Consider the following 14,549-nt stretch of genomic DNA (forward strand, 5'->3'; position numbering starts at 1 on the left):
CAGACTCATTAACACTTTTATTCATTTTGGTTTTGGAGATCTGCAGCGGATAGTGAACAGTGATAGGGAATGATTGCATCCGTATAACATGAACAGCAGAATCCAGAGGTCAAGTCAAAATGTGTGTCCCAAATCATCTATTGCTACTGGAGTCTTCAGAGCCCTGCGATCAGCTGATCGGGTCGATGGTCTCCATCCATTTCTTCAACACAAACTAATTTTAGTGTCAAAACTATTTATTGAAATGATTTAAGGAAAAATAGTTGTGCCAAATCTGAATGAAGTGGGAATGTTTGGTGCCCGGCAGCTGTGGCGCGTCTCTCTAGATGCCAACGATTTCAAGCATTTTCAATGGCATTTTTACACGTGTTTTTAGTGGAGGTCTTTAATTTCTATCATTTTGTACAATCATTGTTCCCGACCTTCTCAAAGTAGAGAAAGATATTTGAATTAAGAGCATGCCAAAAAAACAACCGTGTGAGGATGTTACTAGTCGTTTACCTAAAGTCTCACTGCAGTCTATTGGGAAAACAATGTGTGAAAACAGTGAAAAATGCTGCGTGTGAAGCCGGCCTAAAAGGGAAAGAATTAGAGATGAGCGAGCGTACTCGGATAAGCACTACTCGCTCGAGTAATTGGCTTTATCCGAGTATCGCTGTGCTCGTCCCTGAAGATTCGGGTGCCGCTGCGGCTGACAGGTGAGTCGCAGCGGGGAGCAGGGGAGAGCGGGCGGGAGAGAGGGAGAGAAAGATCTTACCTCCGTTCCTCCCCGCTCTCCCCTGCAGCTCCCCGCTCCGTGCCGGCACCCGAATCTTCAGGGACGAGCACAGCGATACTCGGATAAAGCCAATTACTCGAGCGAGTAGTGCTTTTCTGAGTACGCTCGCTCATCTCTAGAAATAATATTTACCATTTTGACATTTATTGGGTTTTTATGTTCTCGAGGCCACCCTCACACATCCGTCTTTAACCGTAATTACCGCAGTGTTTTGAATGTCGCAGTAATCGCGGTACAAGGCTGCCATTACTTTCTCCCTCGTTTTGTAACATCGTTATATTTGAGGGCTGTCTGCTCTATTTTACTGTGATTTACGCTCCTCATCAGCCATAACAATGATGCGGTGCGTTAAAATCCGCTGTCAAAGGCAGGAATCTGCAACCCAAAACAGCAGTGAAATTGTGTCAAAACGCCGCAATCAAAAATGTTTTGCCGACGGCATGCGTGAGAGTGGCGTACATGCACCCATGTTTAGCTGGGCACGCTTACAGAAACCATTGAAATCTCTTTTATAGTGGGAAATTACAAAATGCCGTGTTCATCAGAAAGGAAAAGTTAATAAAAGCCCTGATCCTGCGGTCTATGAAATGCCCCGCAAACCACCTAAAGAGGGTCAATGACCAGAAGAGGCACAGAAAAATAAGAAAAAGGTCGTTTTAGGAACCTTGCTTATTATGCAGATATGCAGTTCCCCATCTGAGTCGGCACGCAGTACCCCTCGCGTAGCTCCCATAATGCCCTGAGCTGCTGGAGTCACATACCTACACCCTCCCATGGCATACACTGGCCAGTTGGGAGAGCTTGTGTGAATTATAGCATAATAGTTCATGGAGGTGCATGCGTTGACTCTGGGGGTCATACCGGGCCGGCTTCCTAAAATGACCTTTTTTTAACAAAAAAAGCTAATTACATCCAGAAAATATGCTTTCTCTTTTCGCGGGTACTGAGTCTAGCACCCAGGAGCAGGAGGGGGTGGCTGGATTCACACATTCTCATTGACACTTTTAGAGGCGACTTTAGTCAAAACTGCTATGGCAAATAATAAAAAAAACATACCTGCCTCACGCCGCCTGTTTTATGCCCATATTGCATCTTTTCTGGCATTTTCCGACAGGCTTCTGTATTGGAGTTCAAAAATGCAAGAAAAAAAATGAATGTTACAAACAGAATAAAATAAAGACGCCACAAAAACTGCCTGTAAAACGACCATTAATAACGCTTGAAATGCGCATTGTTTCTGCTGTTTTAGTGACATTTCTGTTGCTGTTTTTCATTTAGTGTAACTTTGGACACGCACTCTTCATGTCCCGTCGGGATGCCTGTAGGGAACATCTAATGCCCAGAACATGTTGGGTTTGGATAAAATGCTGCCGACCCGAATAACACCATAAATACGCCACAAACCAAGATGCTTGTATCAGTGTGTTTTACATCTCACTGTAGACTTTAATGTAACAACTGGACACAAAAAAACTAAGGAAAAAAAACTATGGAAAATGTCGCGAAAAGCGCGGGTTTTAAGAAAAATGCTGAGTATGAAAGCAGCCTAAGGCGAGCTGTGGACTCGACTGTCTTAGTTTCGTGTTGTATAGACAATATGCTGTATAAGCTTAGTTCTTGTGTTGCAATGTTGTTCCAAATATTTTTTAAAGCACCCAATGTCCTTGTGTCGGGCCCCGTACCCAGAATATATTGTGTGTCTAGTGTGAGGCTTCACGGCCGGCAGCGATGATCAGTCTCAGTGGATTATGGCTGTAGCATCATTCTCCAAGCTAACTCCCATTGTTGAGCATCTTACAAGTGTTCACCTCTACTTGTTTCCTAATGTGTTGTACGTTTCTGCAATTTATGTTCAATAAATTATTTTTTAATCATTCACATGATGGATTTTGTAATTATTGGGTCATTTTACTGAATATTACTAAAATGATGGAGCACAGAGACAGCGTGTCCTCAACCCGAGGGGGGTTCCCGGGAATTAAAGAAAATTCTAAGTACTTAAGTATGTAAGATAGTAATGTTTTCAATACCTTACTGCTTACACTGATGCTTACTGTTTCATCATAGTTACTCGTGTTGTTCCTCTTGATCGGCTGGGCAGTAAAATCGCCCCGATTTTCCTCAAATCTAATTGAGGAAGTCAGAAATCAAAATCAAATTTCTCAAAATGCCCGTTATAGAGAACAGAGTGCAGCCAATCAGAAGCCAGGACACCTTCCTTACATCACCAAATGTGTCCTCCCTGTCTCATATGTACAGCACTTTCATTGGACGCTTGCATCACATGACCTAGCCATATATAAATATTGGCATAGTGTAACCAGCCATTTTACAGCTGAGCGCAGGATATAGGAGCTGCATCATGTTTACATGCCTATATAAAACGTGGCCTGCTCTACAGATATTCTACAGAGGATATATTGCTGCTGGTGTAAAAGCTTGTATACCAGCAGGGAGGTTAAACAGGATTGTATTGGTGGGACCAAAGAAAGAAGCTGCATCACGTTTATATGCCTATAGGAAGCATGGTCTGTACATTGGGGAGAGGGGATACTTCTGCTGCTGTCACCGTATATAGCAGCAGGGCAGTCAGACAAACTGCTTGGTGTGGGAAATATTGCAGTTCTCTGTGGCCTCAGAAGTTGCTCAAAGTCACAGGAATGGCCACTATGAATTATTTGCAGGCCTTATGCAGCTAGCAGTGGGGTGAGGGGAATTAAATTACACTGTGTATTACAGGGACAGTTCACAATATACAATCTATACTATGTGGCCATCTGTTCTCACATATCATGCTGTTCAGGGATTGTGGTCCAAATAGGGAAACAGCGAAAGACATAATACGTGTCAGCAGCTTCAAACACTGCTCAAATTTGGACCACTTCAAATTACTGCCAGGCCTTATGCAGCTACCTGTGGTTTTCAGCAAACTACAAAGTTAACTGATAAGTTACATAAAATTACACTAAAAGGTCAACCAAAAAAAAACTGAATAAAAAAAATGAAACAAGGGGTAGGGGATGTGTCAGTAGTAGTGGTGGTGGTAGAGTATGGGACAGGTTGGCACTTCAAGTGGCTTCCACTGAAGCAACAGCTCCACGTTCTGCAGGAGGCGAGACAAGCCCGCTGCCATCCCTTCAAAGTGGTTCTGCCCGTGTGTTACATCCGCAGCACGCAGAACAAGTTATAGAGTGGATGACATAGCATGCCTCAAGTACCACCAGCTCCTCTTCGTCTCAGTCGCTGGCACACATCAGTCAGTCTGCACCAGTCAGCAGTTCTGTAGAAACTGCTTGGGGAAGAATACAAGAAGAGAACAACAAGAAGGACCCCATTGTAGGCATTTACTATAGGCCGCCGGGACAAGCAGAAGATATGGAGGAACTCTTTCTACATCAGATGGCCAAGCTCTCAGAGAAGCCCAACATAGTGATCATGGGAGATTTTACCCATCAGACATTTGTTGGGAATCTCTCAGGTAAAAGTAATGAGTCCAGAGAAAACAAGGGGATCTGCTATCTTGGACCTAATTCTTACCAACAGGGAGGGAATGGTTGAGGAAGTAAGGGTGGCTGGGACCTTAGGAGGCAGGGATCATGATATCCTTGGATGTTGGATAACAAGGGGAGGAAGACCTGAGAAGACTCAGACCTCAAGGATGGATTTCAGAAAGGCAGATTCTAATGAACTCAGAAAGAGGAAGAATCCAATGGCTGGATGTTCTTAAGGACAGAAATGTCCAAGGAGGTTGGGAAATATTGTGGAATGAGATTCTCAAAGCACAATCGTTACCAATGCCTAAAAGAAGGAAGAATAGGAAGCATTTAAAGAGACCCGGATGGAAGAACACAGAACTTGTACACATGTTATAGAGGAAGAAAAATATGTGTATCAAATGGAAAGAGGGGAATATCTAAGGAAGAATATAATGTGGTCTGCAGAAACTGTGCAGAAAAGTTAAAGCTGAGGCTTGCAAGAGAGGCCACAAACAATAAAAAAAGATTTGGGCGGTCAAAAGCAAAAGAAAAGTCAAAGATATCTTAGGATATCTTCGCTCCCTTTTCAAGCAAGTGTTTCTCATGCAATCTTGATTCTAGGAATTCTGAAGCCTTTTTTGAAAGTCCTAAATCTCGTGCCAAATCATTCAACTCATGCTGATCAAATCCCTGAATACCTAAGTCATCTTCAACTTCAAAATCTTCATCGTTGCTGTCACTTAGTTCTTCACCATAATCATGTTCTTCAAGAGAGGGTAGTTTAATGAAAACCGGCCCTGGAATTTCAGCTGAATGAGACACCATACTTATAGCTGATTGTAGACTAGGGTATGCTAATTTACATTTCTTATTCTTGTTATATCCTGAAGGTTTCACTATATCAGAGTTACAGTCCCTGGAATGATCTCTTGGCTCTCACCAAACAATAGGTAGACCAACTTATCACGTGTTCCCTTCGTCCACATCCATAACTCTCAACACACTGCTTGCACACCTTGTGAGGGGCACAAGACTCATCTTGATCACCAAGTTTAACTTTGAGATATGCAAAATAGGCTTGCTTAACAAATGCTTCCGTTTGACTGGGAATGGTGAAACTGCCACAGATATAGCAAAAGGAATCAGGGCTGTTTAGGCACTTAAAATGAGAAATAGCAGATGTGGACATGATCTGAAGATGAGGAAATAAATGTGTAAATAAAAGAATTCAATTTTGCTAATTTACTATGTAGAACGGCACACAACTCCTCAGCACACTGCCGCACATGTAACTGAATAGCCAAGACAAGTAACAACCTGATGGCGGTTGCCAATGTGACCCTCCCCACTCAAGGGAGGTTCACTCTCGGCCAATAGGAGGACACTAGTGCTCCTCTCGACCCAGGCTTCAGTAATCACATGAAGATAAACTGTAGAGAAAAACCTGATGTGATAGAAGAAAACTTCATTTTTCAAATCAGCATGCCTATTGTCACCTGAAAAACTGAAGTCAACTACATTTTTGTTCTAAATTGTTCCGCATTGATATCAGCTGATCTTCCCGGTGCTATTGGAGGAATAAAAGAATGCAGGCTATCTGTAAGCAGAGAGATGGTGAGGGAACGCTTAGCTAATTTACATGAATTCAAGTCTCAAGGTCCAGATGAATTACATCCTAGGATGCTGAAGGAAGCAGAGGAGGTAATTGCTGAACCACTCCCCTTTGTCCCTATCTTCAAAAATGATTTAGAGAAGGGAATTGAGGGGAAACTGAGCAAATTTGCAGATGACAGAAAGCTAGGAGGGATAGCTAACACTAGAGAAGAGAGAGGATTCAAAATGATCCAGACGAGCTTGAATAGTGGGCGGCGACCAACAGAATGGTCCTACATGTAGGCAAGGAAAATAAAAAAAGCACTTACAGAATAGGAAGAATTGGGCTAAGCAGCAGCACATGGGAAAAAGACTTGGGTATACAAATAGATGATAGACTGAACATGAGTCTTCAATGTGATGCAGCAGCAAAAAATGCAAACACAATTATTTACTAAGAGAAGCATAGATCATGTGAGGTTATTATCCCCTCTACTCTTGCTTAATTAGACCTCATCTGGAATACTGGGTCCAGTTCTGGGCACCTCACTTTAAAAAAGACATCAACAACCTGGAGCAAGTTCAGAGAAGAGTTACCAAGAGAGTGAGTGGTCTGCAGAGCTGGTCATGAGAAACAGGTAAAGGATCTGGGAGTGTTTGGCTTGCAAATAAGGAAGGCTGAGAGGAGCCTTAATAGCGGTCTACAAATATCTGAAGGGCTGTCACAGTGCAGAGGGATCAGACCTATTCTCATCTGTACAAGGAAAGACTAGAAGCAATGGGATGAAACTGAAAGGAAGGAGATTAGATATTAGACAGTGAGGGTGATCAATGAGTGGAACAGGTTACCACAGGAGGTGGTTAGTTCTCCCTCAATGGAAGTGTTCAAACAAAGGCTGGACAGACATCTGTCTGGAATGATTTAGTGATCCTGCACTGAGCAGGGGGTCGGACCCGATGACCCTGGAGGACCCTGCCAACTCTACCATACCATTCTATGAATCTATGAATAGTGTAGCCTGGGCATTCTTTGAAACCGCAGGTGATGACAGAAGAGCGGCCATCTGTTAGATCTGCAGTAAGTGTTTAAAATATGTCAAGAGTATAAACAACCTCAACACAACATGTATAAACAATCACATAAACTCCCTCCACCTTCCGCCTTGGAGAGCCCTGCTGGGGCAGAGGGCAATAAGTCAGCCTCATCCTGCTCCCTCTTCCGCTGCTGTAGCCGCCTCTTCCTCCATCTCCCTCCCTGTTCATGCATAAGGCCGCCTGCAGACGGGCGGGTCGGATCCGGCTGCAAGGATTCTTGCCGCGGGACCATACCATTCTTCAGATATTCTCTTTTCAAGCCCACTCACTTTACTGATCAGACTTCTTGCATCCGTAGCCATACAGTTTATATAGTTGTGGTCATTTGTATTCCTATGCTTATGGTCCAATTAGCTGCTCTGTCAGTTCTATCTGTACTAACCCCTCCCCCCGCTTGGCCCCCATTTCCCTTCCTTATTCCCAGATCTTTGTCTATACTGTCTTCCCCCCTTTTTCTCTTGTTGCCGTCCCCCCCCCCCCAGTCCTTAGTTTAAACATCCCCCGACCTTCTAGACATCTCCCCCAGCACAGCTGCACCCTCCCCATTAAGATGCAGCCCGTCCCTACGGTAGAGTCTGTAGCTGACAGCAAAGTCAGCCCAGTTCTCCAGGAACCTAAACCCATCTTGCTAACACCAACTCTGGAGCCACTTGTTCACCTCCCCAACTGCTGACGCCGGCAGCTGTCAGTGGGTGAGCGAGCAGCACAGATATCACAGCCACGGTGGCAGTGAGGGCAGCATCTGTCAGCGTGGGAGTCCAGGCAGCGGTGAGGGTGGCATCTGTCAGTGGGGAAGCGGTGGCCACGGAGATGAGAGTCCCGGCGGCGGAGCAGAACCGCTCAGGCGGGCAGCTGGGAGCTGGCAAGACGAAGCTGACAGTCCAGGCTGCGGATAACAAGAGGTGAGGGCAGCACCTTAGGGTCAGGGTAACATTTCTTCTTAGCCTTACATTATTACCTGTACATGCTGCCATCTTACACCGGTAACATGGCACCCTTTACAGGTCATAATGTTACAGGTCTAAGAAGAAACGTTACCCTGAGCGTTATGCTGCACACTCTGCTGCTAGTACCTGCCATCCTTGACCCTATCAGGAACTGGGGGTGTGAGAGGGGTGTTCCTCCTGTCAAACCCCTAACTTCCGGTGGCATCAAGATACACGAATACCTCTCCCTGCCTGTTCCTACAGCAGCCTCTGAGCACAGAGGGGCAGCAGCACAACTACTTCAGGCCTCACCACTGCAATAGACAACCGAGCTGCAGGCTACAGAGCCAGGAGTGGGAAAAGGAGAGTAGAAGTTGAGTCACAACTGATACTAACATCTACCCCATCTTCTAGCATTTCTCAGGTTAGCAGCCAGCCCTCCCACAGCTATGGAAGCATAAAAAAATACCACCCCAACCACAGAGCCTGAATTCTAGCACAGCTGCTGGCGTTGGACACAGACGTCTTCTGCAACGTGATGCTCTTTGCTAACCTGCAGTACAAGATACCCAGCCACCATTTCTTTCCAGCCATTCCTGGCCAGCACCCCCATGTGAGTGATAATATGTCTGTGGCGTTGCAGCAGGCATGGCTAGGGGTGTGACTATATATTAGCGGTGGGGACCTCAAAATGCAGCAGTATAAGGACAAGCTGTTAAGCAGCTTGAGCAGAGCTTTTCCTCATGACAGCAGGGATGCATCCACAATGGATAACAGCTTTGCGGCTCATGGTGGACGAGCAGGAAGCCACCACAGCAGCGCCACCAAAGCCAGTAGGGAAAGTGTAAAAGAGGTTTGCTACAGTTTTTCAGCCCAATGCAGCCTGCAGCACAGGGTAGGATTCACAATCGCAAGCAGCACTTATCCATGATGGTCCAAGACTTTGTCAGCTCCCACGTGGATGTACTTAGACATGGCGTTGGCTTCTTTGACTTCTGGGTGTCTAAGCTGGATAAGTAATCAGAGCTTGCCCAACATGTTTTAGAAGTTCTTGCCCGCCCTGCTACCAGTGTGCTCTCAGAAAGGGTGTTCAGTATAGCTGGGGGTGATATGGATGTGGATTGCCTGACATTTATAAAAATGAACCCGGTGTGGATTTCACCCGCCTACTGCACCCCCATTGCAGATTTCACCGATTAGTTGGCACGCTGGTAATTTTCACTCGTATATAACTACTACTCTTCTCCTGCTAATACCATGTTCCCATGTTTCGCTCCCCGCTACTTCCCAACCAAAACCAAAATAGGCATGTCTAAATTGAAATACTGAACTATAGCTCTAATGCAGGTCTGCACAAATTGGCTGTGGGTGGGGGTCAAAATTAAAATTGCTTGGGGGTTGTATGTTGTGAAGATCTGCTTTAATGTTTCAATGAGGAGCACACTCTGCTCTCAAGGTGGTGGTGGTGGTGCTGCTGTCCTTCTCCTTGCATCATGTTTCCTCTTTCTCCTTATTGGAGCAGCTGTAGCCCCACCGCTTTCTCTCTGAGGAGGACCGCGCTTCAGTCTTCTCACCACCTGAAAGAATTTGTCCTTTGCAAAATTTATGATGTTACTTTTAAACGAAGCCGCTCACCTCCTGTCCTGCTTGGCATAATTTGGGGTATTTCCACTGTTTTTCCTTGGAGGAGGCCCGTGCTCGGCTGTTCTGTTCACCTGGTAGAATTTGTCTTTTGCTAAATTTATGATATTGCTTTTAAACAAAACACCACACAATTCTTGGTTGCTCCTTAAGATTCTTGGCTTTTAAAATGACATGAAAAGCATGGTGGCAGCCCTTAGAGAGGCGGAGCTGCAGCCGTTAGAAGTGAAGTCAGGAATACTGAATTTACGGGCTTATTCACGCGTCCGTATATCAGCTGGGTTTTCACGCCCGGCCAATATACGGTGTCCCTCTCTGTAGGGGGAGGAGGTGGGACGGGCCAGTGCACTGAGCTCCCACCCCCTCTCCACTGTTTGCAATGGGAGGGGCAGAATGGGGGCGGAGCTATGTTCCACCTCCGCCCCTCCCATTGTAAATAGTGGCAAGGGGCAGAGCGCAGTGAACTGTTCCCATCCCATCCCGCCACCTTTTCCTGCAGAGAGGGTCAGCATATATCGGCCGGGCGTGAAAACCCCGCCAATATACGGACGTGTGATTAAGCTCTTAAGCTGTGATTTCAGTAAGTGTGTGCAGAGAGAGGTAGGGGGGCGAGCCTGCCACAGAGAAGATTCTCCTGCACATCTCTCTGTCCCAGGGAAAAGTGACATTAAGTTTTGTTCTTTCCCAGAAAAACAGTGAAATTATGATTCCTTGCTCATCTAATCACTCCACTACACCATTTAACCCTGCAGATGCTGCAGTCCTTGCTGACCGTGGTGCAAGCTGTCGGTTAAAAAATAAAAATTCTCTGCTTGTGGAATGTTTATATTGTGCAAAAGTGGTAAAACATAATAAAACGGCTATACGACTTGGTGTTGTCCTAATTGTAAGGACCCGCTGAATAGGGGTGACATAACATACTGCGCTGTGAACATCATAGACATAAATCACAAAGGACACTGGTGAAACTGCATTGTTTAATGCTTGTTAAATTAAAATAATAGTGCCAAACAGACAGTAAGAGCGCCATCCGGAGGCGTAACCTGAAGCTTCTGGGCCACGGTACAAAACCTGCAACAGGGCCCCAACTATAATGCTTTATCATAGTACTGGGCTCCCTATATGGAGAAGAGAGGCCTTATGGGCCCCCTAAGGCTCCTGGGCCCGGGTGCAACCGCATCCCCTGCATCCCCTATAGTTACGCCTCTGGTGCCATCTTTTGTATCCCAAACAGTAACAGTGCTGTTCTTAGTGCCCCCCAAATAGTAATATTACCCACAGTAGTGCAATAATATCCCCTGTGCTCCTATAAAAATGACTTCTGTGCGCTCTAGACAGTAATAATGCCCCCCGTGGGAGTCCCTTAGAAATAAAAAAATGCCTGTTAGTGCCCCCTAATTGGCTTATAAAGTAATAATGCCCGTTAAGGCCCCCTTATAAAACAATAATGCCCCTCAGTGCCCTCGTATACAGATGGGTAAGGGTACCTTTACACAGAGATTATCAGCAAAATTTTCACTAAAAAGAGCAAATACGGGCAATAATCTGGCCGTGTGAACAGCAGTTGTACAACTAAGAATGACTGCCTATTTACTGTGAATGGAGGCAGGCGGGCCAAACCGGTCTCTGGCTGCTCCACTTCCACTCACGGAACAACTAGTGTTCTGCCCCTTTCCACATCTTGGCTTGTGTTACCCCCTATAAAGGTACCTTTGCCCTTTAGTGTGACTTTTAGTGTAAGGTGATATCCCGGAGTGCGGCGCTATCAGGGGGGCTTGTTTACACTTTGAATTACTTTACAATGGGTTTTGTTGTGGTACAATAAGAGGACAATGGGTGTTGTATTTACCCAACCATGCCGGCCCCTACAAGCATCTCTATCCTCTGTCCACAGCCCGTAGTGATCACCGCGGCATGCACCATGGCACTGACCTCATCCTGTGCATAGGCTCCACATCTGTGACCTAGAGAGCAGTGGATGGTCTTGTAGGAAGCCTATGGCTCCTGTTTACACACTTCCCAAGTGTTTTGGTCTTCTGTGGATGCCAATAGATTTGACAGCAGCATCCATATGGGCGCAGGGTGACCCACTGGGATTACCAACCTGGCCTGCGCCCAATGGTGTTAGCAGCAGCTCCGCAGGATGGTAGACCCCAGAATCACATTTGTAAAATCAAGACAGATAAGAAAAATATAAATACATATAGATAATATATCAAGATTTGGTTTTAATTAGTAAAAAAATATAGGGGTTTTCCAGATTTTTTTTTCAAATATAGACTTCCCGTCCCCTGTTGCTTCTAGGCTTCCATACTAATTGAAGACAGGGCTACAGATGCACCCCTTCTGCGCTGCAGCAAGAGGTCACATGACTTGTGACATCACCGGGTCTCCTGGCCCCAATAATGATGCGGGATACACGTCATATGGCGTAGTAATAGAAAGGCCGGCGCAGGTCTACTAGGCGTCACTGATGATGCCCCGTCTCAAGGTCTCACATCAGATGCAGTGGTGTCATGGATGTCTCCCCCCGTGACCGGTGCAGCCAAAGTAAACAGATACGTGACAGGAGCCGTGGCAGGGGGGCAGCAGGTAGGTGAGGAGGTGAGTATTAAGGGTTTTTGTACTATTTAATTGCCCACCACTGCCGCCAATGTTTAATTGGAAATCCCCTTTAACTGCAGACCAGACCTGGATGGTCAACAGACCGCTTATATACTCATATATATAGTAATGACTCACAAACCTGTACAGAACAACCTCCCCCGGGGCTCTGTCACACCGGCGTTTTATTGCGCCTATTTTGCCACCACAGTACACCGCACCATCTGAAGCGTCTTTTTGTTTAAATGGTTGATTTTCTGGTGCGTAAAATTGGCCGACCGGAAAATATAACACAGAAGTTGCGGATTCCGATCAGCCGCTTTTACGTGCGGCTGGAAAAGATAACTCTTGTAGCATATTGTGCCAGAATACGCCGGCCGTTCCCATAGACTCCTATAGGAGCCTATGAGAGCCACCAGAAAAGGGAAGGGGGAGGGAATTCAGCGTGGCAAGTGCTACTAAAACCCCTCCCTCTCTCTGGCAGCTCTCATAGGTTTTTATGGGAGCTTCTATTGCAGCTATCAGGTGGCAAGGGGAGGGAAGGAAGAGATTTTAGCAGCGCTAAAATCTCTCCCCCTGGCCCATGGATTTCCAGGCTGCAGAGTATATACGCCGCAGCCCAGCTGTGTGAACGGGCAAGAAAACGGGAGATTTAGCTGTGTATGTACGTGCGCATTAGTGTGGTGAACGTTGCATTTTTGCACTTTTGTGTGTTTTACTGTATTTTTTTGTATGCGCAAAAAAGCACTCAGCCCGCGCTCCCATGGATTGCCGTGCGCAATTAGTGTAATTAGTTCAATTTGTGCTATTTTGCTGTGCAAATGTGCAGGAAGATAGAGAATACTGCGTATTTTTTACGTAAATGAAATGGGCGGGCAGAATACGCAGATGTGAATGAGCCTCTTTAAGTCAATGGCTTCTTTTCAGTGCGTTTTGTGCGGGACATTTTGCAGGCGCAAATGCGTTTCAGTGAATAAGCCCCGCGGCCGGCTTCACACGGCTGAGAAAGTCACGCGAGACTCTCAGATATGTTCTTTTGAGTAGGGTCATCCACATGAGCGGTGACCCCGCAGGGCACGGTGATGTGGGAAGCAAATCACAAAGAAGGATAGAACGTGATCTCACATCGCCGCCCCATTGGTTACAGTGCAGACGGTGGCAGCAGCGGTGGCTCCATTGAAAGCAATGAGGGAACTCAGAGATTCCCCTGCCGAGGCTGTGACAGCCGCGTCGGAGGATCCCTGCAGTGATGCAAGGCTGTTTTCACATGGATGGCGAGCGCGATGTGGGGGCGGGATTCATGGTCTCATATCGCGCTCCACGCGTGAAGTTAACCTTAGCCACAATGTAAAGCTGTAAGATGATGACCCCTCGAACTGCTGGTGTCCACAGACTGTAATATTCCTGAAACACAATGAGGTTTCCGATTCTCATGTTTTTGTGTTTTGGTGACGCTCCTCTCTGTGTGCATCGCTAGATCATGCCGGGTTGTCCAGGATGTCGTAAGACCACGGAGGTGCTCAAGGCGGTGGCCACATTACAGGACTGGGATGCAAACCAGCATTGCAAAACTAGAATGAAAAAATAGGCGTGAATTCTGAATTATTCATCCCCGGTAAACGTGAGCCTCGCCGCGGCGCGGGCACATAAAGGGTTAACTACTTCAGCGTAGTGAGCCTGTCCGCCAGAGCAGCAGATGACGGGCACATGATACCCATTGTGGTTTGGTCACTCTTCGGTGGCCTCTCCGGGGACCTCTGGAACATTTGCATCAGACTGGCGTAGGCTCGTCCCTCTTGTAATAAGATCAGCATAACCTTCCTTGTGTGAAAAAGCGTAGCTGGATCTGCGACTTAAACTTCCTCTTTTGAACGGTGTTGTCATTGCAACGGTGTTCAGCGCAGTTTGCCTCCTTGCTCCATAGGAATTTCTCTGTAAGTAAAGAACCATATTTAGCGGGTATGTTAGTTCCTAAATCTAGCATATTAAGTCTAAAATGGGGAGCAGGAAAGGGGAATCCCCGCAGCCGAACAGTTCAGTCTCTAGACATAACCCAACAGCATCGGGCGTGCACCGTTTACTATAATGGGGTCTGCCAGCTTTCTGCCCAGCTTTTATTTTCAGCCAGATCTGCGATGGAACCTCCAGCCAGCAGTTCTGACTCGGATGTGAAGCCACCCTAAAGAGTGAGGACTGCATGTGGTGAGAAGGATAAAGTGTTCCTTTGTGTGAGAGATTTTAGGTTCCGCATCAGAAAAACAAAGGTCTAACTGCACTAACTATGTATGTATTTATGTGTGTGTGTGTATATATATATTAGTGTTATTCCTAGAATGGTGGAGTTGGAACACTTTGTTTGAAGACTTCCATTGAAGGAGAACTCACTGCCTCCCGTGGCAACCTGTTCCACTCATTGATCCCCCTCACTGTCTAATA

The 14,549-nt window shown here is 46.2% G+C and overlaps 1 protein-coding gene across 1 annotated transcript in view; it reads right to left on the reverse strand.

Moving 5' to 3' along the window:
• Positions 1–11,412: 11,412 nt before the first annotated feature.
• ATP8B3 (ATPase phospholipid transporting 8B3) overlaps positions 11,413–14,549 on the reverse strand; it is a 198,334-nt gene continuing 195,197 nt past the window's right edge. Inside the window, exon 28 of the mRNA XM_066574488.1 lies at positions 11,413–14,045. Within this exon, the coding sequence (XP_066430585.1) occupies positions 13,842–14,045 (204 nt within the window). The 3' untranslated portion in view covers positions 11,413–13,841. The remainder of the gene's footprint in view (positions 14,046–14,549) is intronic.

Source organism: Eleutherodactylus coqui, chromosome 7, assembly GCF_035609145.1.
Source record: "Eleutherodactylus coqui strain aEleCoq1 chromosome 7, aEleCoq1.hap1, whole genome shotgun sequence".
NCBI classification, from domain to species: domain Eukaryota; kingdom Metazoa; phylum Chordata; class Amphibia; order Anura; family Eleutherodactylidae; genus Eleutherodactylus; species Eleutherodactylus coqui.